The sequence below is a fragment of the Amphiprion ocellaris genome, chromosome 2, assembly GCF_022539595.1.
Source record: "Amphiprion ocellaris isolate individual 3 ecotype Okinawa chromosome 2, ASM2253959v1, whole genome shotgun sequence".
Lineage (NCBI taxonomy): Eukaryota > Metazoa > Chordata > Actinopteri > Pomacentridae > Amphiprion > Amphiprion ocellaris.
In genome coordinates, this window is record NC_072767.1 from 38,664,914 (window position 1) to 38,690,677 (window position 25,764).

At 46.3% G+C, this 25,764-nt stretch overlaps 1 protein-coding gene across 2 annotated transcripts in view; it reads right to left on the reverse strand.

Annotated features, from left to right (window-relative positions):
- Positions 1-1,175: 1,175 nt before the first annotated feature.
- The window catches only part of midn (midnolin), a 28,466-nt gene continuing 3,877 nt past the window's right edge, over positions 1,176-25,764 (reverse strand). For both annotated transcript variants that reach the window (XM_023286247.3, XM_023286248.3), the window contains 6 exons: positions 24,966-25,053; positions 24,801-24,863; positions 14,056-14,616; positions 12,465-12,588; positions 11,890-12,213; positions 1,176-4,941 (listed from right to left, as the gene is read on the reverse strand). In XM_023286247.3, the coding sequence (XP_023142015.1) occupies positions 4,679-4,941; positions 11,890-12,213; positions 12,465-12,588; positions 14,056-14,616; positions 24,801-24,863; positions 24,966-25,053 (1,423 nt within the window). In that variant the 3' untranslated portion in view covers positions 1,176-4,678. The remainder of the gene's footprint in view (positions 4,942-11,889; positions 12,214-12,464; positions 12,589-14,055; positions 14,617-24,800; positions 24,864-24,965; positions 25,054-25,764) is intronic.

The following is a 25,764-nucleotide window of genomic DNA, read 5'->3' on the forward strand; positions in this document are numbered from 1 at the left end:
AAAGTGGAAACAACTAATACCAACTCTTTTTTCTGTGGATGCCAGCAATTTTTTTGCACCTTTATTTTAAATACCAGCAATCTTTGCACATTATTTCTTCGACCAGCATGATTTGCACATTAATTGCATGTTTTTTTGCGCACTGATTCCCTTATTTTTCCTAAATTCAGCATGAATTAGCTACTGGATACCTTGAATTTCCCCAAGGGGATGAATAAAGTATCTATCTATAAAGAATTTTACCTCTCTTACTGGAACACTGGGGTTTTATTCAGAATTACTGGTAATATGTGTCTTCAATCCCGAGATAAATGTTAGGTCCTTTAGAATTAAATCTTTTTTGCCTTGTTAAGTGCAAATTAACTCATCTTGAAAGTACCATTTTGTTGCATTCTCACTTACAAGCTCACTATAACAACTAAAAACAAGAAACAGAAGCATGCGATGTTGCAACGTCTCACAGCATGCATGTCGTGTTCCCGACTGAGCCCCTGCGTTGACATACAGTCGTCTCGTCCTTTCATGTTCCTTTCCTGCTCTCCGGCTTTTTCTTAATGCTCCCGAGTCGAGCTCTATTCTCGGCGGTTACAAAAGTGGGAGAGCTACAAGTGCTGCTTCAAAACACCTTTTGCTGTAACTACATGTGTCAAGGAGCAGCTTCATATGAGGCTCGGCTGCTTCTCCAGTCTGTCACCCCACTTCCATATTCCTTCTCATCTCCAGGCGCTCACAGATGTGGGGAACATTTCCGTGGGCTTCTGTAGCTTGAACCACCTTCCTCCCTTCAGGCTGCTTCCACTAACTCACACCCACAACCATGATCCCAGGGTGTGTTCACTAACTTCCTGCAGGTTAACCAGAAGTCCAAAAAGGTTGCAGCAAAAATCTGCAGCTAGGCTTCAAAACTTTAATGAGGAATTTTGTTTTTACTTGCAAGCCATCCATAGGCCCTGTCCACCCCTCAGGCAACAGAAATGGTTCAGTCCAATCATCAATTACATCAGCTTTTGATATGTAAGGCAATATTTTATCAATGGAATCCTGAGCTTCTCCACCTTTTCATACACCGTTCATATCGAGTTACCTCATGAAACAGATCTCACATGAAACCTGAGACTGAATAGGACTCAATGTTATTGAATGGGGTTCGTAATGAAACACTCAAGGAGACGACCTGATGTACTCATTTTGTTATTTATTTATTTATTACCTAAAAAAAAGAAAAATGTTCTATCACAAGTCACACTGAAATGTATTGCTTAAGAAAAAAAATATATTCATATATTTTTTCGTTTTCTTTTTTGTTTGTTTTTTGACATTTTTTTTCTTTTTTGGAAACATCGTCTAGCTTCCATTATATTCCACCAAAAAAAAAAAAAAAAAAAAGTTTTTTTTCCCCCAGACACGAGCATCGGCTGCTGCCGTGTCCCGACAAAACCTTCTCCCCCGCTTTTTAAAAAAAAAAATGCACAAAGAAATACATAATTCACAGTTACCATTTTGGTTTCATAAATTAATACAGTCACACATGTGCTACACCGGTCTAGAGCTAGAACATTGTAAATTGTATTCTTGAATCCTGTTATTTTCAATAGTTGGCTACAAGAAAGAACAGGCAACTTAAATGACGTGATCAGAATTCCACCAACATACTGATTTTTAATCCTCTCTGTAATGCTTTTGTCATCTTTTTTGTTTTGTTTCATCTTTTTGAGTTTCACACAGAAGTGAGGCACACACAGAGTATAGTTCATACATATACAAAAGAAAATTAAATAAAAAAATTTGGGAGGGGCAGGGGTTTAACTGTCCTTTAATAAATGTTGTACCCAAGGAAACGGGAAGTGCATGTAGTCTGGGATCCTCAGAGGACCTTTTTTTATTCTGAATTAGGGCTGTTTCTCGCTAAGTACTGTGGCGTAAACTTCCTCAGTTAACACAAGTTACACAGATTTGAAGCTTTTTGCTGCTTGTTGGTGGGGAAGGGGATCAGGAGGGACGTGAGGTTTCAAAAAACAGACCAACAAGCATGGCAACACAATGAAGAAATGGGACAAAGACAATATTTGAGGAACAACACCTACTTTTTGAACAGTATTTGATTCACTCAAACAAGCTTTACCCCTAGAAATCTACGACGGCTGCGAATACGGCAGCCGCGTGCATCAACTGACGAAAACAAGCTTTTAAATCTGACACTGACACTGCAAGGGCAACATTTTTAAGGCACAGAAGCCTTGACATAATAGAGACTCCACCAGCTAAAAGCACTAAACGACAGATGCCCAGTGTCCTCAGTGACAAAAAAATGGCGCCTTTGATGACAACAAGTCCGACATCGATACGCACAGAATTTTTTTTTTTTGAAAAACCAAAGAAACGTTTCCCACCCCCGTTGTCCCCAAGTGTCTCATTTTTTTTAGTGAAAGGTAAGGCCACTTAAAAAAAAGATGAGGTTCACCAAAAAGGTAATCTCTCACTGCAATCGCTGGGAGTGCAATCGTGGTAGGGTGGTCGATCAGACAGACAGACAGACAAAAGAGACAGACGAGATGCTTCTCTCCAGTGGGTTTGACGGACATTTGCTGTAAAAATCCACCGGTCTGTTGGGTTTTGTTTGTTTCCCTGCGCGAATAATACGTCCACATGAGCCTCTTGGTTGGCGTTCAGGCTGGGAGGATAGGGGAGGTGGTGAAACAGTTCTGGGTCCTTGAGAGTCACGGGGCTTAAAAACCAGTGTTTTTGGGGAGTTGAGAGAGAGTCAGTTGCTCTTTGCTCATCATCATCATCATCATCTTCATTGTCACACAACAGGAATGTTCAGTGCTGAGCAACAACGTGAGTCCGCACACTTTAAACTTCATCTGTTTTGGTTTCTGCGTCGTAATACTTTTAGCAGTTGTTCTAACATTGAGAAATTTTTTGAAAAAAAAAAGTTACAAAAAAACCCCCTAACCAAACAAAAGCAGCATTGTTTCATTTTTCTTCACAAATTCATGCATGTTGTTAACCTTCATTCCCACAGCACCAGTTTTTTTTTTTAAATCTTCCATCAAATAGAAAAAAGATCAGTGTAATTTCACACTTCTGCATGCAAAGAAAAGTCACTTTCCCCCACCCCTTTTCCCGCTTTTCTTTTTTAAATCCTCTTTTAATTTATAAGTCCCCCCATGTAGCAGCAAAACTGTGAAAGGCCTAACCTGATATGTCAATGGATGTACTGGTGGAGGCACTAGATAATGATGCTGGATAAAGATCCCCTCTTCTTCTTCTTTTCCCTCTTTGCCAGTAAAAAAATAGAGTCATCATTATGAGGACTTGTGATAAAGTTATGCGTCAAATGGGCCTAAAAAACCGGGACTTGAAATTTTTTATCCTGTTATGCTAAAAAGCAGTGACCCATGCACTTACTGCGGCTGATGATTTTTGAGAAACTATGGGGTTTTATTTGGGAGAAGATAACTGTGACAGAAAAACATGGGATATTCTAAATCAATTTACAACAAAGTCAAACATACAGACACCCTCATAAATGTTTGCCAATTGTGACATTTATGTACACAAAAATCCCTTGACAAGTCCATTCAGGTCTGTAAGACATGAGGCGGGCTGGATGAAAATGATCTTTCATTTTGTTGTGGCTAGACGAAATAATTCATGGATCAGCTAATGAATGATTGAATGGATGTACATATTTGTTGGTAGTCAACGACTTGACTAAAGCCACAGAGGGCTGCTGTTTTTTGAAAACAGCAGATAGGAAAAGAAATAAAAATAGATTTTTTTTCCATATACATTTTAAAGATTTTAAAATCCTCTAAAGCACTTTCTGTTAATATTAATTCATTTTGTTTATTCATTAATCATTCCTATCGATACCCTATGTCACTGAGGTTGATATCAATACTTCCATATTCATTTTTTTTTTTATTCTATTTCAGGCCCCACCTCCTCCTCCTTTTTGCACATTTCGACCAGCTGTTATAAATCAAGCGAATGTGCAAATCAACAACTACTTTGAACTGTTAATATGAAAACCTGAATGCTTTGTGAACAATGCTACATATTTTTTTGTTTATAAAATATAATAATATGCTTAAAAGTGGAAAAAGAAAAAAGTTTAACCACCCCGTAACAGGTAAAAACTGGACTCTGGTTGGTGAGTTTTGAGATCAATAAGAATGCCCATTGGAATAATCCATAGTCCGGCAGTTCTGCCTTTTCTTGTGATTAGGAAACACTGAGGCCTCCTGTCTTGTTAATAAGTCCAGTGTGGATCTCTTCATTTTCTGCCCAGAGTGCATGTTTAAAAAAAAAGAAAAACAAAAATCTGAAAATACCACCACCACCACCGACTGAATTCTGCTATGCTGAAGTTCAAGTACGGTCTCTGTAATCATACCCTAAAAAAAAGTCTTGTACACTGTTAAGTCCGGTTGTTGCCTGTCCAAATCCAAGCATCACAAGATAGTTCTTTTGCTGTTGTTGCTGTTTTCTCACAAGGTCAACCGTGAAGGACAGAACGGGATTAAAGTCTGCAGGGAGGCTTTTTTTTTCCTCACGTCACAAAGACAGCTTTGATTTCCTCTTTGCAGTCACCTCCTGCCAATCCACTCCCCCAAAATACATCTCAAAGTAAATCCCGGGCGATGCTCTGCACATCTTTGAATCTCTCAGTTCAGGCCATGACGAACTCAGACTTCAAATCGGCCTTGACGTCGGGCTTCCACACAGAATCGTCAAAGTCCAGGTCCAGGGAGCCCTCGCTGGACATGCTGCTGTTGCTGTTGCTGCGTCCGGCCTTGCGGTTGGGGAGCCACTGATAAGGAGCCCGTTGGTCCCGCCTGGCCTTCCTGCGCAGACGCTTCTGCTGCATCAACAGCTGCAGACGTTCCACCTTACAGCGGGTTGCACGGTTCTCGGTCTGACGCAAGCGGTCACCTAGACAGGAAAACAGAGCAGACAAATGGTCAGTCGGGTGTTTAGTTAACAGACTTTGCACAGCTTTAAGAAGGATGTTTAACGTGTGTGTGTGTTGCAGGATAGCAGATAAAGCCACACAGCCTTGATGATAAAGCTCGGATCATTCCCTTGGCTCTAACACACAAACTAACACTGGAATCTGGTGGTTAACCTCCCCCACTGAGCATCATCAGCCTCCCTCAGTGCCACTTCATCCCCTTATCACTGAGAGTGGAGGGGGGGGAGCAGGGGACCTCTTAGACCCAGATCTCCTTGAAAAAAACCAACAGCGGGGTCAAAAAAGACACAAACACAAGGCAGAGAGGACACATTCTGATAGCCTCCTATGATATCTGCAAACGTAATTAACGCATGACATGCCTTGGCTGCCTGGACGTGCTCCTAAGTGCATTTCTAGCTGTTGATGTGCCTATAGGAGAGAGCCCGGGTCTCCGGGGAGTAAAAAAGGCCTCGCATTGCACCGCGAATGCTTTTCCCCGCGCCCCGGCCGAGTCGAGCCTAATTCCATTTATACATATATTCGGGGGGCTTTGGAAGGAAAGGAAGGCAACCGCAATCTATTAGCCAGCTCCATTAGTATCTGTCTGGGAATTAAATAATTAAATAATGGGCTAGGATGTCAATAAACCGAAGCACGGCGGCCATCTCTGCCTCGGCTACACACACACACACACACACACAAACACACACACAGAGACACTCGAATCCACATTCGAGTTTATCATGTATTCACGCAGAAACACATTCGCTCATGCACACACACACACACACACACACACACACACATACACACGTGCACAATCGCGAGTGCACACACACACAGCAGCAGCAGCTAGAGCCGCAGTAGCTTTTAACGTGGATCAATGGCAAATTAAAAAGACCTATTGATTAAACCTTAGCTCTAGTGCAGCCATCCATCTCGGGCCCAGGACAACGCTATTGGCTTTCAATAGAAAATGCAAGCGAATGGAAATTGTAAGCGGAGAGAGAGAGAGGGAGAGGGAGGGAGGGAGAAAGAGGCAAAGATTGGGTTTATTCTTCTATTTTTTTCTTCTTTATTATGGCTGCAGCTTCCTACTCTCAGCTCATTGACCTAACAACCCTCCCCCTCTACCCCCCTCTCACCCCTCACACACTCATGCTGAAGGCCTCCCCCCCTCTGACTCTCCCAGCTCTTGCCCCACGTCTCCCCAGAGACAGCTAGGTGGGGCAGCATGAAGAAGAGGAGAAGGAGGAGGAGGCGAGAGGGGGGTTCGGCGGTGAGGGTTAAGGAATTCCTCCCCCAGGGGCGAGGGGGCAGGGGGGGTAAGTAGAGGAAAAAGGATGGAGGAAGAGGGTGGAGGGTGAAAGGATCAGCCGTAGGTGTCAGTTTTCTGAATCGATCGCGCCCTCCTCCGCTTTCCCCCCCCTATCGGAATGAATTCCGGACTCTGTGTGGGCTTAATTTACCTCTTTTTCCCTCATTTGCTTATCGAATCGAGCAGCGCCAAGCCTTTCCTCCTCGGCTATAAATATTCACCACTGTCTGGCCATGCATACTAAAGTAAACTGTCGTCAAGCAGCCCGGAGTTAACCGAAAATGAGCACGTCTTCACATTACACTCAACGCTGACACACTGGGGTTTTTCCACTTCCTGCCAACGTGTTCTGTCCTGATACAAATACATGTGCATCCAGATGCTGTGTGTGTGTGTGTGTGTGTGTGTGTGTGTGTGTGTGTGTGTGTGTGTGTGTGTGTGTGTGTGTGTGTGTGTGTGTGTGTGTGTGTGTGTGTCATCTCCAGAAAACAGGGGGTACACCAGTGGGAGGGGGGGTTCTCCTACATTAGAGCCATTGTTCCGCTGCCTCAGCTCCATGTGACATCCATATATGCTGCCGCAAGGCTTTGTTCCCCCCCTCTGGTCCTCCCTCTTTTGCTTATTCCCCTTGCTCTGACTAGCCAAAAGCAAAAACCGCCCCTCAGCTGTGTCGAAATATGGCCGTACACAATGAAGGGCAGAAAGCCAACACATGCCTACATACAAAAATCTGTTTGTCTGGTGCAGTTTGCTTTTCGAGGCAATTTAAATGCTCTCTTTATATTTCACCGGGGTACTCCATCAGTCGTGATGCTGTTTTCCAGAAGGAGGTATATTTACCAAAACAGCCTAAGAATATACGAGAGCAAAACACACACTGAAGAGGGAAAAGGGCAGTTTGGTGTTGCAGCAGGAGGTCTTGGCCTTTGGCTTGGCAAGAGCTCTGGGAATGCGCTTGGAGCTCCACCAAACTTGTGAGTGTGTGTGTGTGCAGCCATTCATCAGCGTCACTACCGGAGCCCTGGGCGGCTGGGCCGGACACAGCTGGCCGCAGGGATCTCCAGACTATGTTTATGACAGTAGGGCTATTATTAGGGCTGGCTACGAAGGACAGACTATACACACACATCACACACACAGGCTGGCCCAGAGCCTGGTTGCAGAGACTCGGGTTTGACGTGAGCACAATAACCTTGGAGGACCCAGAGAGAGGTGACTAAGAGACATAGGGAATGAATGAGAGAGAGAGAGACAGAGAGAAGCCAAGCTCATGCATGACACAGAAAAGACAGATGAGGAAGCAGAGCTTTTCTTAGAAGCATACAGTGGAAGATATCAAACAGAAGACAGGTCAAGGGCACGCAGAGGAAGGAAATGCCTGACTCTGTTTTCTTCCTCTTTCTTTTTTACCGCTGCCCTGCCTGCCAATCACACCAAAAATCACGCATTCATCCGTTTTTGCAAACTCTCCTCTCTGAAGACTTTGACACAGGCCCTGTAAATACACCGGGCACTGCAGAAAAAGCCAGAGAAAAACAGACAGAGAGAGAGAGAGTGAGGGAGAAAAAGGGGTGATCTATGAATAATCGATGCGTCAGTCAGTTTTCCTTGCCTTTGAGCCCAGCCCAGCAACACAGCAAGGACTGAGATAGGGAGCACGAGGGAGGGAGGCAAGGAGGGAGGGAGGGAGGCAGGGAGGGAGGGAGGGAGGCAGGGAGGGAGGCAGGGAGGGAGGCAGGGTGGGAGGAGTGGGTGGTGGATGGAGGTACGTAGAGAGAGAGAAAAAGGGAGGAGGGCTGCAGTGTGCAGGACGCAGAGGGAGATTAAAGGAGCTTCTCCTTTTATTGATTGTATAAAGATTGGCCTTCATTTGCAGTTGTCTTAGTGCTGTTGTTTGTTTGTTTGTCTTGATAAGTCTTGTGATCTTGCAGAGAGAACATTGTGTTTGCTCAGCATCCAGGGAACCAGAGGGGAAGGAGGAAGCGGTGGACGAAGACACAGAGAAAGAAAGAGAAAAGAAAAAGAGAGAGAGAGGAGGGGAGGGGAGGGAGGAATAAGAGGAAATCACATTGCAGCAAAGTCAGCCTTGGTCTCTTTTAGTATTACTGTCTGAAGCCTCATCTCTATTATGGGTGTTAATAACGTTAGACAAAAACTGATGTGCCAAACTACTGCAGAACTTAACTCATAATAAAAGTCAGTTTTGTGGCTGCAACAGTGAGTCAACAGGTGAATTTGTAATATTCTTGAATGGAAATATGACAAATACCCATTTTTGTCCCTTCCAAACTCTCAAATGAGGTTCAAAATTTCTTGATAATATTCAAATAAGACAACATCATAGCAATTTGCCACAAACACTCAACATGAAGCATGCTTTTTGTTGGCTGAGTCAAGTAAAGAAATGCACAAACTGAATGAGACAAAACACACTTTGTATCTCTGGGTTCAATATCTCATTGTGTCTGGAGCACAGTTCAGTCTGCTGACCTATCAGGAAATAAACAAGCTATCCACTCGTACGCACTAGAAAACAAAACTTAAACCAACTAATCTGAAGAAACCCATCAAGCCAGAGCTAATATGAGCATTTTGACAGCCAGCGAAAGGGCATCGAGAGCCCTGCAGGGACACGAGCTCTTCAATGACTTTTAGACTTCATTTGCATTCCCTCTCTCCCTCTCGCTCTCCTTGTCGACAATGAAAGGGCACCTGATGTGCTTGGCTGGCTTCGCTAGATAGATCTGTGCCGTGCTGCGTCGCCGGGCCGTTTGTGGAGCGAGCGCTGCACGTGTGTCCCAGGCAAAACGTCAGTGACAGAGTTAAAGCCGACCGGCCGATAATGCGCTGCGCCTGGACCAAGCTGGTCAGGGTTTAAATATATATATATATAGGGTTTAAATGAGGTTAAGGGCAAAGGATCGTTCCCTGTGTCTCTCTTCCTACTCTGACTCGCAGTCTGCTGGAAACTAACGTGACCTGACAAATCGAAAAAAGGGGGACAGGAGGTGGTAAAGGGAGAAAGAGGGGGGATGCTGGAGAAGCTTTCAGAGCTAACTTTGCCCCTGCTTTGCCCCTCTCTGTGTGCCTGTGTTGAACTAAGGCAGCTGCAGTGGGAGTGGGACTAAAAGGCAGCTCTATAATCCCACAACCCTCCCCTCCCTTCTGTTCCACAATGGCTCAGCCTGGTGCCCTGTACACAGCCCCCTGTCCCCGGCCCCCACACAATGGCTTTGGCTGGGCAGGGGGCGAGAGGTGCTGGAGGGGGTGCCGGGGAGGTCCGTCCTGCTCAGTAGAGGAATTTAGCTAACAATCAGCAGTGCCAGGCCATCCTAAAGCCCCCCTGTTCAAATTCAGCACAAGTCCTTGCCTGACAAATCCCCCACAACTCAGCAATACTATACAGCATGAAACCAAGCCAAGTTGCCTTTAACCAAGCGTTTGTGGTTCGAGTGTGTGCGTGTGTGTGTGTGTGTGTGTGTGTGTGTGTGTGTGTGTGTGTGTGTTCTGGCTTTTTATTTACGCTTGTCTTCTCCACCTCGCACATGAACTTGCAGTGGAAAGGGTAAAGGCTCTCAGGAGACAGCCAAGCTATGTGACATTTTCAAGAGGCTGCCTCAACCTGAGTTTGACTGCGCTCACATATTCAGGCAGATGGGAAGCGCAGGTTTTTTTTCTTGTAACTGAATGAAGGCAGGTTTCTGTGAAGCAGAGTTAAGCCACAGTGTTAAGTCCAGTAAGTCTTCCATCAGGTGTCGACTGATAAGACCTGCCTGAGAGCGTTTATGTCATCGGCTTCCTCGGGACACCATGTGGAACAGGATACAAATAGGCACATTGCAAACACGCCGGTGCATTCATTGTCTCGCTCCAGTTTAACTGTGCTTAGTTGGGCCAGTTACCCATTCACACACCGCTCGCTGGAAGTGCATATTGTGGAGCAGGAAGTCGGATCAAGGCGGTTAAATTGGAAAAGGGCATTAGACAGGCTATTCTTTCACCCGTTGCCCTTGGATAATAAATGGACAGTTGGTAGACTGATGGACAGGATATAAACACTCATACGATGAATGGAGGCTTAGTGTTGTGGTTTTAACTACCCCCATCTTCCGCATCCTCCTCCTCCTACTGTCCTCGACTTCACAAAGCAAATTCTTTTCAGAGCTGCATTTTGGAATAAATCTATTTAAAGGCCAAGCGAACACAGACAATGTATTGATGCTGGGCGCAGACATGGAAAGAGAAGGGGATGATTAGGAAGGAAGACACAGAGATGGATTTTACAGACAAGGCTGTTTTTGGACAGAAATGGGGGGAAACTGTAGCGTGGGCTGTGGAGTGCAGAAAGAGAGAGATGACGAAAGTGGGAGAAGAGGGGAAGGGTGGGGTAGTATGGAGGTTGGGGCGGCGAAGGAATGGTCTTCCCTGAGTTACGAAAATAAGCCTGTGTTATTCCAACTGTTCACTCAACACTTGTAAGGGCACCCAGGGTGATGCGGTGGAATAGTGGACATTCCCAGTGAGTCGGTGTTCAGTTGCTCAAACAACTTCCTTCTGCTTGCAACAGAAGGTCATAAAGCGGCAGACAAAGCAAGACTGCAACAATGGAAATGCGAAAGAAAACATTAAACATGAATTGCAAGACTATTTAGCAACTGCTGGCGAATTTCCACAAAATTTCAATGAAGACTAGCTTGATTTCCTCAGAAGGAGATAAGGAAGGCAGCAGAGGACAATGCCGTTTTTTTTTCCTCCAGTGCAGTCAGTCTAACCTTACAACACCGACTGAATGTTATCGGTTCTGGACATCTGTCTGACACTCAACATCCTGTGTCACTGCAAGGAAAGGAGGGTTTTCAAACATTCAAACCCAGCCTCTACAATGGTATCATCTGAACTCCAGCACCTGCCCCGGCCCAGCCCTGCAGCATGGGTATGTTAAGGTTTGTCCAGCTCCCAGCCCATACATGCCCCAGCTGTGGCCCTTCTTCAGGAGACAGGTTATTCACCCAAAGCCTAATCTAATCTAAACATAGCCCAGCCCAGGCTTGAAGGGGTAAACCTATCTCCTTGGCGCACAAAAACAAAGCCAGCTCTGCTGCTTGACAAGTGAAGCCTGACTGAACAGGTCTGGAGAAGCTTGTATTGCATTACTGAGGGGACCCCCGCTCCTCCCTGCTCCCACTCTTCTCATCTGCTTCAAAACCCAAGAGACATACAGCACATGCATGACTGTTTTTGTTCACTAATCTGACATTTCTGTTCTTGCTTTGTCAGTATTTTAAACACGAAAATAGGCACTTGAAGATAATGATGCAACACAACTGAGCTCAGCATGATGGGCTATGAGAATAGAAACAGAAAGATGTCAATGAATTCTTCAGTAGGTTGCAAAGCAAGAGCGGAGCCGAGGCTCTAGACGACAGTGATTTCGCACACGCTAAACACACACACACCCCTCTAAAGCTGTGGCAACAGCAATAACATCTGCTTCATAAGGGCTTCAAGGGATGCACAGTGACTTAATGTGTGAGGGGTGTTTCTGTTTGTGTTCATGACATGCTTGCATGAACAGGGAGGAGGGTGTGTGTGGAGCGGAGTCACTCACCAGGGGGTTTGCACATGCGGATCTGGCTCTGGCACTGCACCAGCGGATGAAGAGTCGGCGGAGGGCTGCTGGGGCTGCTGGCGGGCACAGAGGTAGCTTTGGCAGAGAGGCCCGTCATGCCAGTAACCGGAGGCGAAGGGGGCGGCGAGGGGGACGGGGAGGTGGGCGAACCGCACTGGGTCTGGTAGCGGAGCTGGGTGAGAGAGGGGGGCATGCCCTGGTAGTGGCGAGTGGCGCTCAGGAGGTCGTTGAGGATCTGCAGGATGGTACCGATATCTCGTCTGGGACGCCCGTTGCTGTCCTGGCAGTTTGGATGCAAAGTGCCTGGAGGACGGAGGAAAAATATTTTAAGAAACTGCTACAATAGATCTGTATTTAGTTTCCATTTTTTTTAAAAAGCAAAGAAGTGCAAAAGCATTTAAGGGTCCTGAGACCAGACAGAGGAGCCTGTGTTTCATTTTCTGGGCATTTTTGTGAAGCACGCAAGTTCTCATAAAAGAGGCTTTCAGCTGGATCTTACTGTGTTATTGCTTAGAGCAGCAATAAATCTTAAAGGCAGCTCAGTGTCCTCTCACCTGAAAAGGTCCCTGAGAAGACTCCGGGAGCATGGTTGACAAAGCTCTCAATGATGGCGCCAGGTTTGCGGGAGCGTGGCGAGGGACTGCTGCCACTGGTTGGGCTGTTGGTGCTGCAGTTAGCCTGTAGGAAAAGATGGGGGCACAAAGTGAAATCATGTTCTGACCTATAGTCCAAATAGACACATGTTGTATTTATAGCTACGGGAGTTCTGTAAATGACCTTTACCTCAGGGTTTAAATAATGTTTGCACTATGTAAGTAACCTATGCAGTAAAGGCTAATGGTTATAAGAAACCCAGGAAAACAAGACACTTGAGCTTTCCACCATACCATACACTAAAGACTTCAGGTATCTGGTTACTGCAAACTGTGATCAAACTCAGCGTGGCCACTTTACAACTTCACCTTACTTTAACTTCGGATTTACCAACTGACATCTGAAAGTGAAATTGAAACCCAGGCAAAGGTCTCCGAGTTTGTATGTGTGTGTGTGTCATGCATTCTATGTGAAAACCTAATGAGGAATAGCCATTTCCGTTTTCTCACTACTAAACTGGCCTGCCTCTCTGTTTTTCCTGTAGCAAACCCTCTCTCCCACACAGTCCGCTGACATTTGGTTCCTATTCCCTTTCCACAGGCCAGAGCTCAGGGAGGCAGAGAAAGCATAAACAGTACAAGTATGTGTGTTTGTGTGCAGCTGTTCTTAAAGTCACCCAAAGTTAAATAAATTGCCATAAAGTTTAATGATAAACGACTGACAAAAGTAATTCATTCAATCTCCTCCTCTTTAACTTTTTTCCCCTCATTCCCTTCATCCCATCCCCCCTGTTTGGAAAGAATGAGGTCATAAGGATGCTGTGCCCTCTCAGCTTTTGTAAGCACACTGTACTCCAGCAATGACTAAATGCGCTGTGGTTTGGAAACATCATGTGCAAACTTTTACCAGACCTGACTGAATCACAGGATCACCCTCATGCTGCAGGGATATCCCATTAGTCTAATTAATTTAACGGAGGGTGGCTTCATTGTGAGTGTGGCACTCAGGGTCAGACAGTCATAACCCTCCCTCACTTTGTTCATTCATGACAGTGCTCAGGCGCACGGTGACATCAGTTCCTTATGTAAGCATTTATGTAAGTTAAGCTCTCCTACCACTGGATGCTTTTTATTTCTATATTGTGTAGCTTAATTCTCCTCCCCTTCAACCACAAAAACCTCCGAGCTAGCAACCTATAGTCATGCAAAGGCACGAGTGCACAAGTTAGGCATTTTAATGACCACCGGTGACCAAATATTCCACCAAAACAAATCTCTGTCACTATTTTGCAAGAGCATTCTCGCTAAATCCTCGGTTTAGCACCACCCTAAACAACTGTGACTGGTTTAAAGATCAAGCAAGCACATTTTTTCCTCAATGATAATGACGTGCAGTCAGACCATTCTCCAGTGCTAACGCAAGGCTAATATCATGTGACAACAGAATGAGCTACGATTTTATGCATTTTGTATTCCTGTCTCCTCACAAAGATGTAGGAGTATTACCAAGAGCATAATCAGCATGAATATGAAGCGTATTTGTGGGGCTTACCTCAGGGCAGAGGACCGGGGCTACAGGGCTGACCTGGCCGATGTCGTGGCTGGGCTGGCCTGAGGAAGGCTGGTGGTAGTGGTGGTGGTGGTGATGGTGGTGGTGGGCCGGAGAGCGGAAAAGACCCCCGGGCACGTGGGACGGACGAGGGGAGAGGGGCGGAGGAGGAGGAGTAGGGGGGCTACAGTGAGTGGCGGAGGAGGGCGACTGGTGGTACATGGGGGGGAGCAGCTGGTGGTGCGTGGAGGGCAGGGCGAAGGAAGGGGAGCCCGGGGAGGAGGGGGAGGAAGGGACCGGGTGAGGCTGGGACAAGTGGGGGCTGGGGTGACTGTGGGGGTGGTGGGGGTGGTGTTGGGAATGGGGGTGAGGGTGGGGGACACGGGGCTGCCCCGTGGGCTGTCCCATCGCGGGCTCTGTGTTGCCCCGGGTGATGAGGTGCCGGTGCTGGAGCTGTGGACCGCCGGACTGCTGCGCCGCCAGCTGGAGCTGGACGAACATCATGTGGTCGCCTACACGCAGTGCCAGGGTGAGGGGGGAGCGGCCGGACAAGAAGTCACTGACCTGCAGATAAGGGGAAAAAAAAAGGAAGGAAAAGGTTGAGTAATTCAATATATTTGCTTTTATATCAACGTCATTGTGCAGCTGTGCCAAAAAACAAAGTCTAACCAAATAAGAGCTCTATATATGGATCTAATGATATAATAGTATTTACAGCAAGAGGCTTCTTGAAGTGAAGAAGCCTCTTAGATGAAAAGTGAAACATCTTTATGAACCTAAAAGAACAGTCTGGTTGCTTTTCTTACTAAAGCTCCAATGACTACAATGATCTGATTGACTTTGATTCCACACAGACTTATTTGTCACTACCTGCACCAGAATTAAAAATGGAGTAAACTCCCCATGCATACCGACTTTCCTCCTAATAAATGACCAATCAGCACTATGGATAGCAGCTAAAATACATACAGCAGCGCTTTGAGCTCTCACAGTAGACGCACTGCATTAGACCATCACGCAATCAATCACTATTCTGTAACAGTGGCCTATTTACTTCTGCTGGGTGGATAAGGAGACCTATTGGAAAACACACACACACACAAACAGAGCCCACTCTCACTTGCTTCCCACTGCCCCTCAGTCTGTTCTTAGTCAGCAGTGTCATTCAGCTCAGAGACAAAGGCCACCCTTCTGTCTGGACCGTGGCCTGAAAAATCAGTCCCACGTTCAGGAAATACACCCCGCCTGCCTCTGAAACACAGAATAGTCAATTGTCTGTGGATCGGCGGCGGATCTGGAAGAGCTGCCCATTTTTGGAGCTCTGGCAACGGCTAACAGGGGCCAAGTGTGGAGGCCTTCACTGACCCAACCGTGGCCCGGATGGACACACACAAATACACACAGGATAGCTGAGTTGTCACGACTTGGCTGGAGGATTCACACTACATCACAAAAGTTCTCTTGTGCTGCTCCTGCATGCCTGCGGCTCTGTTGCTGTGTGTCGCCACTCGCTGCTGGAGCCTGTATGACAGTCATTCAAGGGTCAGAAAACTTCTTTGAGGTCTTGGAAACTCAGTAGTAGTGACATCTCAGGTTCTTCCCCTCCGAAAAACAAAAAAAGAAGCAAACAGAAACAAGCAGGGCTGGCAAATTCAAAGTGATGCCTCTGTCCAAAAAGGTTTCAACAACTCTTTCTGTCTATGGGTTTTCTAGTCCCCAGAGAGGTAAGGAGGGAGGAAACACACAGACAGGAGGAGCATCAAATAAAGTACATGGGGCAGGAGAGAGAGCACAATGAGGATGGAGGGTGGAGAAAATGAGGAATATTGGAAAAGCAGAGAAAACAAGTAATAAAGACATACATACAAAGGCTGCAAAAGAGAGCAGCGGCCTTGCTCCCCCCAGACCGAGCAGCCTTTGGAGTGTGCTGCTAAGATGTTGGCCTGTAGTTAACCCTGTGAATCACCAGGCTCTGCCCTCTATCACTTCTCTCCCTTTTTCTTCTGCTTATTTATATCTCTATCGACTGCTGCCTCTCTGTTGCCAGGGTGACCTTTGCACATTGGTATTGACATGGTGTTGGAAAAAAGAGGATGGAGGCAGAGAGGAGCGGCAGGTGAAAGGATGAAGGGGGTTGGGATGATCCGACGGCCACTGTTCAAAATGTAAATAATCAAGCCAAAGCAGCGAAATCAGCATTTAAAGACAAAAAAAAGGGGGGAGGCAGTGGGATAAACAGAAACTCAAGAGCGTAAACTCTGCCGCTAATGGCTTGTTGATAAAGTCCACACCCACCATGATTACCCCCGTTGTAGTGAGGCAATAAACCCAGCAGGCCCAAGGCAGGGTGTGAAGTGAGGAGGAGAGCAGTGGCAGGGTGAGATGGCTTGAGGAAACTCCGTAGACAAAAGGTCGCCTGATAAAGAAGATGCATGTGTGACACCCAGAGGGGGGGAGGCGGAATCCAAACGGTGGGTGGGGGGAGAGAGAAAGAAAAAGATGGGGGAGGAGGCGCTGAGTGGATCTGTGACTGACAGCTGTCAAGAGAATGAGTTTGCAACCACAACGCACACAAATGGATGAAGTCAGATGCCCCAAAGGGAGATCAACAAGGCAGTGTTTAGAAAAAAAGAGGGAGGCAGAAGAGAAGTTAGTATCTGTGTGTCTGTGTTCAGACCTTTTAACCACATATGTTCAGACTGAGTCAACATCCAGGTTACATTTCACACCTGGCATCAGAATCTGTCGACAGTAACCACTCGAGATCAGGTTTTGATTCATGTGAAGAGAAACTGCAACTGCTGCTAAACAGAAATATTTTTTTTGCTCAAATTTGTAGGATTGAAGGCTGCAGTGACTTTTTGGGTATTTTGGGGACACATCTGGATGTTAAGTCTAAGCCTTCCCTGTAAGGATCATCCAAGATGCCATTTAACTTTGCCTTTGCTTCACCGCTCTGTTTTTCTTTGTGTGCGCGAGAGAAAGTGAGAAAAAAGGCAGACAGTGAGTGACAGCAGGAGAAACAGAGAGGAGGCTTGATTACCCTTATAATGACTAGTGTGGATTATTCAAAACCACCAAGATGAAATTCATATACTCCTACTGAGCTCCCAACACCACATGGCAGGCTTCAAATTAGCCTGCGAGAGAAGCAAGCTTTCTTCCTCACACTTCCCTTTTTTTCTCCTTCTTTTCCCTCCTCCAGTCGATTTCTGTCACTCCAGGTCTCAGAGTCTCAGTCGTTGACTCACAAAGTCAATTTAGAAGGTGCTCACACAAGCCTTCGCTAAGTCTCACATACATGAGAGCTAAAAATGTGTGTGGAACCATGCGTGTGACTCATATGGGGTCTCCGTATATACACACACCACCCACCACAGATTCTTCCTTAGGCAAGAAATTAAAAGGCCACAAACCCACATAAACACAGACATCTCATTTGCAGAGAAAATGACAGGGGACGTCTCCAGCGCTATAATCTGATCGGTCACTCTCGTTATCTTTGCGGTCATCTCCCATTTCCACCCCAAAGGGACAAACAAAAAGAGCCAAAGTAAACTTTCAGGTGTGGAATTCTACTCCTCCAAACTAATAGCGACATCATTTTTTTGCCGCTTCTTCCTCCCCTCCTCCTGACAAATCCCGAACACCCAGAAAAGGAGGGCGAACAGCTTGTGTAGCTGGGAGCCAGGAGCTGTGGAGTGGAACACCTGAAATAGGGCCTGTTTCCTGAGGGAAGGGAGGAGGCGGAGGATGATACAGCGCAGCCTGCCTGCCAGAGGCTAGATTGGCGAGAGTGATCGTGTAACAACAAGCCTCTTCCAGACGGACAGAGACTATGAGTGAAACAAGGGGAGGGAGGGAGTTAGAGAGTGCATGTGTGTGTTGTGTGGAAGAGGAGGGGGAAGGAGGCTCTCTAGTGCTGGAGAGCTGGATAGCAAATGATTCCCAGAGGTCTCGGCTAGCAGCTCAGCTCCAGTCCAAATATGCCTGTCTGCTCTCAGGAGCACCGCCAAGACAGCCAATGTGGCTGGCTACCACTGACGTCAGGACAAACACCAGATAGAGCTTTCTGGAACATCACAGGCAAACAAAAGAGAGCTTCATGGCTTGTCTTTAAGTCCCTCATCCTCCATTTTCATTTCCACCTTTGCAGCAGCAAAAGAAATTCCAATCCTTTGTGAAAGCAACTTACAGCTGTCTGTAGTGGTTTATTGTGAGAGCTGCACGACAAGGAGAGCAGAGAGCCCCACTTCTGCTGGGTTAAGACAGAAAGAAAGAGAGATACCAGCCCCTTTATTGTTCTCAGCAGCAGTGGTATGCAAAGAGAAGAGGCCTTCATGCCTGAAGAACACGGACTGTGCTTCCTGAAACCAACATATAGAGTTGATTTTACTCAACAGAGGCAACTTCCGCCTCCTTAACAAGTGACCCGGCACCATCAACCATTTTGTTTGGTGTCCAGGAGGAGGTGGTATTTTTGTTTAGCAGGAAGCTTTGGTTGCTATGCAGTAGTGGGGGAGAATATGATAAGGGGCAGCTGGGAGAGGAGGGGTGGAGACAAGATGGAGGAGGAAAAAGAGGGGAGGGAGGATGGCATGAGAGAGGAAGGGAATGAGGATGGTGAGGGGGGATGGGGATGCGGGCAATGGGGGTAGGGTGTCAGAGTGGTGGTGGTGGTGGTGGTGGGTGATGAAATATTCAGTGAGAGTGTGCCTCTGGCTCCTTCCCTCTTTTTTTTTTCTTTCGACATCTCTGGCTGACAGTTTTATTTATTGGGGTCCCTGTGGTTCAAGGAACTCATTTGCAGTCGTTCTTCCTTTGCACACTAAGCGAACTACGGGAGGGAGATAAGGAGTGAGGGAGGAAGAGAGAGAGAGGCTGAGAGACTGGGGGAGGGCGAGAGGGAGGGAAAGATAGAGCGAGCTGGCAGCACTGAGCTGACATTCATGAACAACTGAGCAGCTTTGTGCTGGAGAAAAGAGGATAGAGGATTGGAAGGCGGGACGGGAGGGTGGAGTAGAGGGAAGCCGTCTCCTGCAGCCATATTCTGGCTCTGGTGCAGCTGCTCACCTGTCGGACTGCTCAGGTAAAAGGTATGGTTCAAAAAGCTGCTTATTAACCCGCCTATCGACCTAGATGTTTTGATCGCACCAGGACACTATTGATAGCCTCTTTTGTAGGCACACACCAGCTAAAGATGCAATAACAGGCTCTCAAAAGAGAAAAAGGCAAAATAAAAAAAAATCAATGACTTGCATCATGCCCCAAATCCTAAAGGCAGCCGGGGGGCTCTTCAAAGGCCCCATTAGAAAGATAGGCGTCTGTAATACTGCCTGATAAGAAACAGAGGGGGCTGAGAGGAGCAAGAGAGAGGACCAGCTGGCCATCACAGAATTTGATCGGCTGAGTGAAAAGAGAGATCAGAGTGGCAAAGTTCAGGATGATCGGGTTCCTCGCAAAAAGCCGCCGCTCGAACTGTGCCAACAACTGGCCAGCCAGCATCCAGCAGACTCGCATCCATATACAAGCCTCTCAGCCCCATGCATGCAATTCAAGTTTAAACAAGCAAACAGCAAAGAAAAAAAATCCTCACTCTGGTTTCCCTGCTGCTCACACGCCTCTCGCTCCACTGAATGTCTTTTTACACCGACTGATTAGTACAATTTAATCAGGATACTGTGTTGGTGGAGAGCAGCCTCACAGCGTTTCTGTACCCAGGGAGACGCATTTTGTGGATACTTGCAAAAACAACATCATCTGCAGCAAACGGAGGAAGAAGCGGCATCTCATCAGTTGAGATAAAGTAAGTGGGTAAATGGAGAGGCAGGAGAGGTGTGGGGATTCTGTGACAGATGGAGGAAAGATAACAGGCTGGAAGAAATGTAGGGAGTGTTTCTTCTGAATACTTCTTCTTTCTTCGCCATGTTTTTACATGACTTACTGAAAGACTTGGTTCTTTTGACCCCTGCCTCTCTGTTTCAACAGCAACATATGCCTAATTGACTTCATTAGAGTCGGTGGTGGCTATCAGACGTGATATTCCTGGCCTCCATCCTCCCACACAGTAGCCCCACTAGTCACGATGCCTGCTACTTGAATCACAAAAGCACCGTGTCGCCAGGGAATGGAAAACAATGACGGTCACGACTCAAATATTGAGAAATAAGACTCCCCTGGACGCTCAACGAGGGAAAACACAAAGACGCAGACATTAAAAATGGATGTTGGCACATGCACACACCCACATGCGACCAGATGCATACACACAATAGGACATTGAAATCCCCCCCCTTGCAAAAAATCCACCTCTCTCCTGATTGCCACACAACACACCTTGAATCCCTACACCCATCCCCAGCATCTCCCACCTCCCACTGTGTATTTAAGCATCACAAAGGGGATTACACAGGTGCAAAGAAAGAAAAATACTGCCTGATCAGCTTATTAATGCAATTTTTCAAGGCCAGGATTTACATGAGCGGGGACTGAATGGGCCTTTAGATCAGTATTGTCTTTTCTTCCATACACAATTTGATTTACACATTCAGCAACAAATTAATTTCTGTAGCTTTCATTTAGGTAACAAAAAAAGCAAATTACCATTCTAAAGAGCAAAGACTCTCTCTCTTAAGCTGTGTGCATATAAAAAGCCGTCACTTCAATGGCAGCGAGAAGGACGGGAAGGGGGAGCTTTGTGCTATTAAAAAAGGGTGGGAGGATCCTCACATATTGACCAACAGACTGACTCAGTCATTTTTCAATTCCTTGCTCTCCCAAATCCTCAATCCAATTACTCTCCAATGATTTCCAGTAGTGTCAATCCTGCTGATTAACTAGCATCAAGATAAGGTTGTGCACATGGTGCAGGACAGGAAAGAGAAACATATTGACCACCTGCATTGATCTGTTTCACACACAGTCATGTGCAGGGACACAGACATGCACAGGTACAAAGTTTATTGTCTTAAAGCTAACACTATTCTCCAAAATCTATCATTTCTTGTCTTGATTTCCCTCCTTCCATCAGCCTGTACCTCATATTTCTTCATGTGTGAGCTACCCAAGCATATGGAGTCGTCCTCCCCACAGCCTACGCACAAACACAATCGGACAGAATGCCTTTTGCAAAGCTCCTTTTCTTATATCCTCCACCTGTCAAACCGCCCTGAGGGAGGCAGAGCGAAGGAAAACGAGGTAACGGTGACCCCGAGATGACTCCCCTCGCAGATTGTTAGATCCGTCTAGTTTGCATCTGTCTGCTCGTAGACGCAATGACAAAACCGTGGCATAATCCGGGCATGTTGTTGCTACTAAAGCGAAGACGAGGAGAAAGGAGGGAAAGTGCGTGAGGACGACAAGAGGTGCTTGTCGGAGGAAAGTGGAGCAGATATGTAACAGCCTATTCCACCGGGACATATGGAACGGCAACACGCAGCCTCCTCCCAGAGCAGCCTGTGTGTTAGTGTTCAAGGCAAATTTTTTGTCAATCAGCAGAGCTGCTGAGGCTCCACTCCAGCTGGGTCGTGCATTGATTTTTAAAACCAGTATGGCTGCACTCGACCGCATGTAGCCCTATGGAGGAGAAAAAGGGGGAGCATTGGGGCCAAAAACTTGGAAGACTGACCTCTCAATCATTGTTGTTTGAGTGGATGTCAGCTGGGCAGGTTTGGTCCTCATGCTTTAAGACAGGAACAAAGAGGTGGCTGTATGGGGGAAGGGCAATGGGAGGTGATGGTGGTGGTGGTGGTGATGGTGGTGGGGAGGGGGATGGTAAGGGTGATGCCTGCCCGTCTTCCTGCCTGCCTGGTTGGCTTTTATTCTAGCATCAATGTTCATCAATGAGCAAATAGTCCCTGTGTGCTGAGAGGGACATCTAATCCTTCTCTTTCTGTTAAATACCAGGATCAATAGATGAGGAGCTGATGTCACTGCCTACATGTGCTCAGAAATAGTAAATATTGCCTTCATTTCCTCTTTCTCTGCCTGCCATATAAAGTATACATTCATTTTACTACCAGGCTCAGACATTTTCCTCATTCTCTCATCAGGATCAGAAATCCTCTTAAATATATCCTTTCAATTCTGCTGTGTGTGTGCCCATGTACGACTGCAAATATAAGCTGAACACACAACCTCTATTTAGCAGACAGAATGAGAAGAGAGTAGTGCAGGCAACTGTGTTTTGATGGGCTGTCAGGAGGCAGTGGCTTAATACAGCTTAGATGTCATGCAAAAAAAAAGTCCAAGTGAGATGCCAGAGGAGGAATTAAGGCAGCCAGGATTGTCCTTGCTAAGAAGCCAGTCATCACGGTCAAACTAAGGCAGCTTGCCGGACTTGCAAACCACAGCACATTTAAATTACAGTGCCCTGGGAGAGCTGTTAAGCGGAAACAAGAGAGGGAGAAGGAGGGAAAAGGGGGAGGAAAAAAAATCCCATTTCGATAATTGCTGGGGCTCAATTTCCATAAAACATTTTCCCTGGAACTTATGGCACAAAAGTCTGAAACAGCCCTGGAAGCTGACATGTCTTGCCCGGTTCGTTGGCTGGGTATCTGCAAGCTTCTCCAGAATCCCGATAAAGGAGAAGGCATAAGGTGATCCGGCTTCCTCCATTAATACATATATACACTTCCAGGAAAAACACCTGATATGGAAATGAGAGCTCACAAGACCAAAATATTTGAAAGGTGAGGGGTTGTGAGGGGTCTTGGGGCTCATGCCCACTTCCACCCCACATTTCCCGAGGCTATTTTTGGGTGTATGGGCATATCAGTTATTGTGTCAGACACTTTTAAGAGCTAAGTGCATTGATTGATTTTTGATAGCCCCAGAGTTAGTTGAGGAGGGAGGGGAGAGAGGAAGTGAGGGAAAGCTTTGAGTTCCTATTTTCTAATCTTACTCAGATCCGTAATCTCCCCGCAATCTATATCATTCCATTTCCCTTCATGAATTATAAAGAGGAATCAATTTCTGTAGATATAAACACACTAAAGCAGCTTCATGCCTTTATTTTAACATTTTCCTGCGCCCTTTATCCTCTCTATCCTTCACTGCGAGATTAGCATCGAAATAAACACGAATGCAAAAGTAATGTATGTGGTGAGCAATACTTGAGAAATAAGCCCAAGCATGTGACTCATCTAATGAATGTAAAGAGTAGCAAGGTTCTGTGGCCAGAGAGAGACGTAGGAAAGAAAGGCAGAGTAAGAAACACGCTCTTCTGGATCAGCGGTGGAATTATCATCTGCCTCTGGTGAAAATGACAGTCACTCTTGGCTGCCCAGGAAAGGCGTACCACATGATGGGCAAGGCTAGCTTCCAGCCCACTAACACTGTGACAGACACACATCCAGTAATAGACACGGCCACTTAAACACACCTACACACATGCAGTCATCTGCTGTCAGCGCTACGAGATGCAAGCTGAGTTCACACACACAAGCAAGGCCAGGATTTCCACCAGAAAATTATCAGCAGGGAAAGAAGCCAAACACCAAAAACCACACTTGGCTATCTGCGAGGTGGACCCATATCCTCTGATAACAAATGCATTCGTCGTTCGGCTGGGTGGGTTCGTCCGGACGCAAACCTCTGCGTCGCTCACACGCTCAACTCCTTACATCAGCGTTCAGTTTCACCATCTTGTACTGTTTTGACATCAGTCAGCGGCGCATCACTGATGCAGTTACGTACATCTCAGTGTTACCCAACACTACAAAAGGAAGTTGATCTGAGTCAGTCAGTCAGCTGCAGAGTGTCTCATACGTCACACTGTTGTCTGTGTGCATTCAGCCTTATCGCCTCTCTGCTTGCTTGGTTTCTCTCTGTGGCCGGCATGAAGCTTTTCTTTTTTTTTCTTCCAGCTTCACTCTCACTATTGATCATTTTGGTGAGTCATGCCACACTGACTCAAATACATACTGTATTTAAGCAGTGCTACTGAGCTGTTTCACTGTAAGCACAGGGTGTAGGCCCCACTCGGGATGTTCATGCTTGCTAGGCTTCCAGGAACCCTATGCTAATACTGAGTGAGAAGACTGTCGTCTGATGATCCAGCACTCTGTTTATGAGTGAGTGAGACCACACTCCATCTCCATGCAGCCACAGCACACTTCCTGGAAACTTGCTAGTGCGTGTGTGGTGTGTGTGTGTGTGTGTGTGTGTGTGTGTGTGTGTGTGTGTGTGTGTGTGTGTGTGTGTGTGTGTGTGTGTGTGTGTGTGTGTGTGTGTGTGTGTGTGTGTGTGTGTGTGTGTGTGTGTGTGTGTGTTAGAGCATGAACTACAGAAGGAGTGGAGAGAGATTACAGATAAAGGTATAAACAGAAAGGTGGAAGTGAGTGCTGGTCCTCCCAGCAGCTCATAAATAAGCCTCTCTTGTGTGGTGTTCACCCTGGCTTCCTGCATGCACACGCACACACACACACACGCACATGCACAGTATCAAAGATGTTACTAGGATACAGGAGGGTGTTGCTGCTTATTATATCCTAACAGCTCACACTGGATGTCTAGCTTGGCTTGGCTTGTTTAAGAGGCTGAGATTAGACAAGCAAAGAGGCTTGTGCAGCCTGCTCATCTTATCTCTGCCTCTGTCATATCAGGGTGTTGGTCTATACGTAAGCAAAGCTACAACCTTCTTTACCTACCATGCAAACACACAAAGTCTGAAGCTCAGCATAGATTATATGATACTAACTTTACTGCATCCACATTATCACAGAGAAGAGACAACAGTCAATCCTTACCTGAGTTTCTGTTAGACTCTCCAAGGCTTGCATTACTGACTGCTCTGGTCTTGATGCTTGAGACTGCACAGAGAAAAAAAAACATTTAAATGTATTAAATAAACAGCATTTGATATTTTTATTTTCACTCCAAGCTAGAAACAAACCACAATAGATGAACCTTACCATTAATCCTGCTTCAACTGTCGGTACAAGTGTTAACTTGCTCCCATCAGAGATGCCTAGATCCTGGAGTTTGCCTGAACTTAGTCGCCTGCAGGGTGAGAGAGAGCGAGATAATTAGACTGTGCTGACAATATCTTCTGTCTTCAGACACACAAACACCCTTCAGCCGGGGGAGGGGGGGTGCAGACAGACTTCAAAACTAGTTTGGAAAAGAGCCGTGGGTGAAAAGCTCCATGAAAGAGAAGTATTGATTGGGCTGTCATATTTCAATTTCAAGTATAGTGGAGCTTGACAACTGCTCGCAGTGGATATTTGGCACCACTGCCACTTGACTAAGTGGAGGTAAGTATTTTCATTTGGCAACTTCGCTTGTACAAATGAGGAGCAGAAGCTCTATGCTGAAACCAAAAACCACAAATCTCTCCAAAAAATTATAAGAAAAGATAAACAATACCACAAGTAGCTATTATTGGTTTTGCAAGCCTATTGTTCTTAGCTGAACATTTTGGCAACTGTACTTGAGATTCGGAAGCAAGTTTAACCAAGGAACACATTTCCAGGGCTTTACCGTTTACTGCAGAACAGGATGCCTGCCTCACTGTCTCTTTTCTTGAAGATCATGACAAACAGTTGCATCCACCTCTGGCTCTTTGCCTCGTTTAGGTTAGTGGAGGATGTTGAGGACAGGCTGCTCTACAGACATGACCCAAATCTCACCCCGTGCAGCTGAACAAAGGCCCTCGGCCCCGACTTGCTGTAGGTCTACAGTTTGAGGCGCAGGACGGGATTAAAAAGGGGG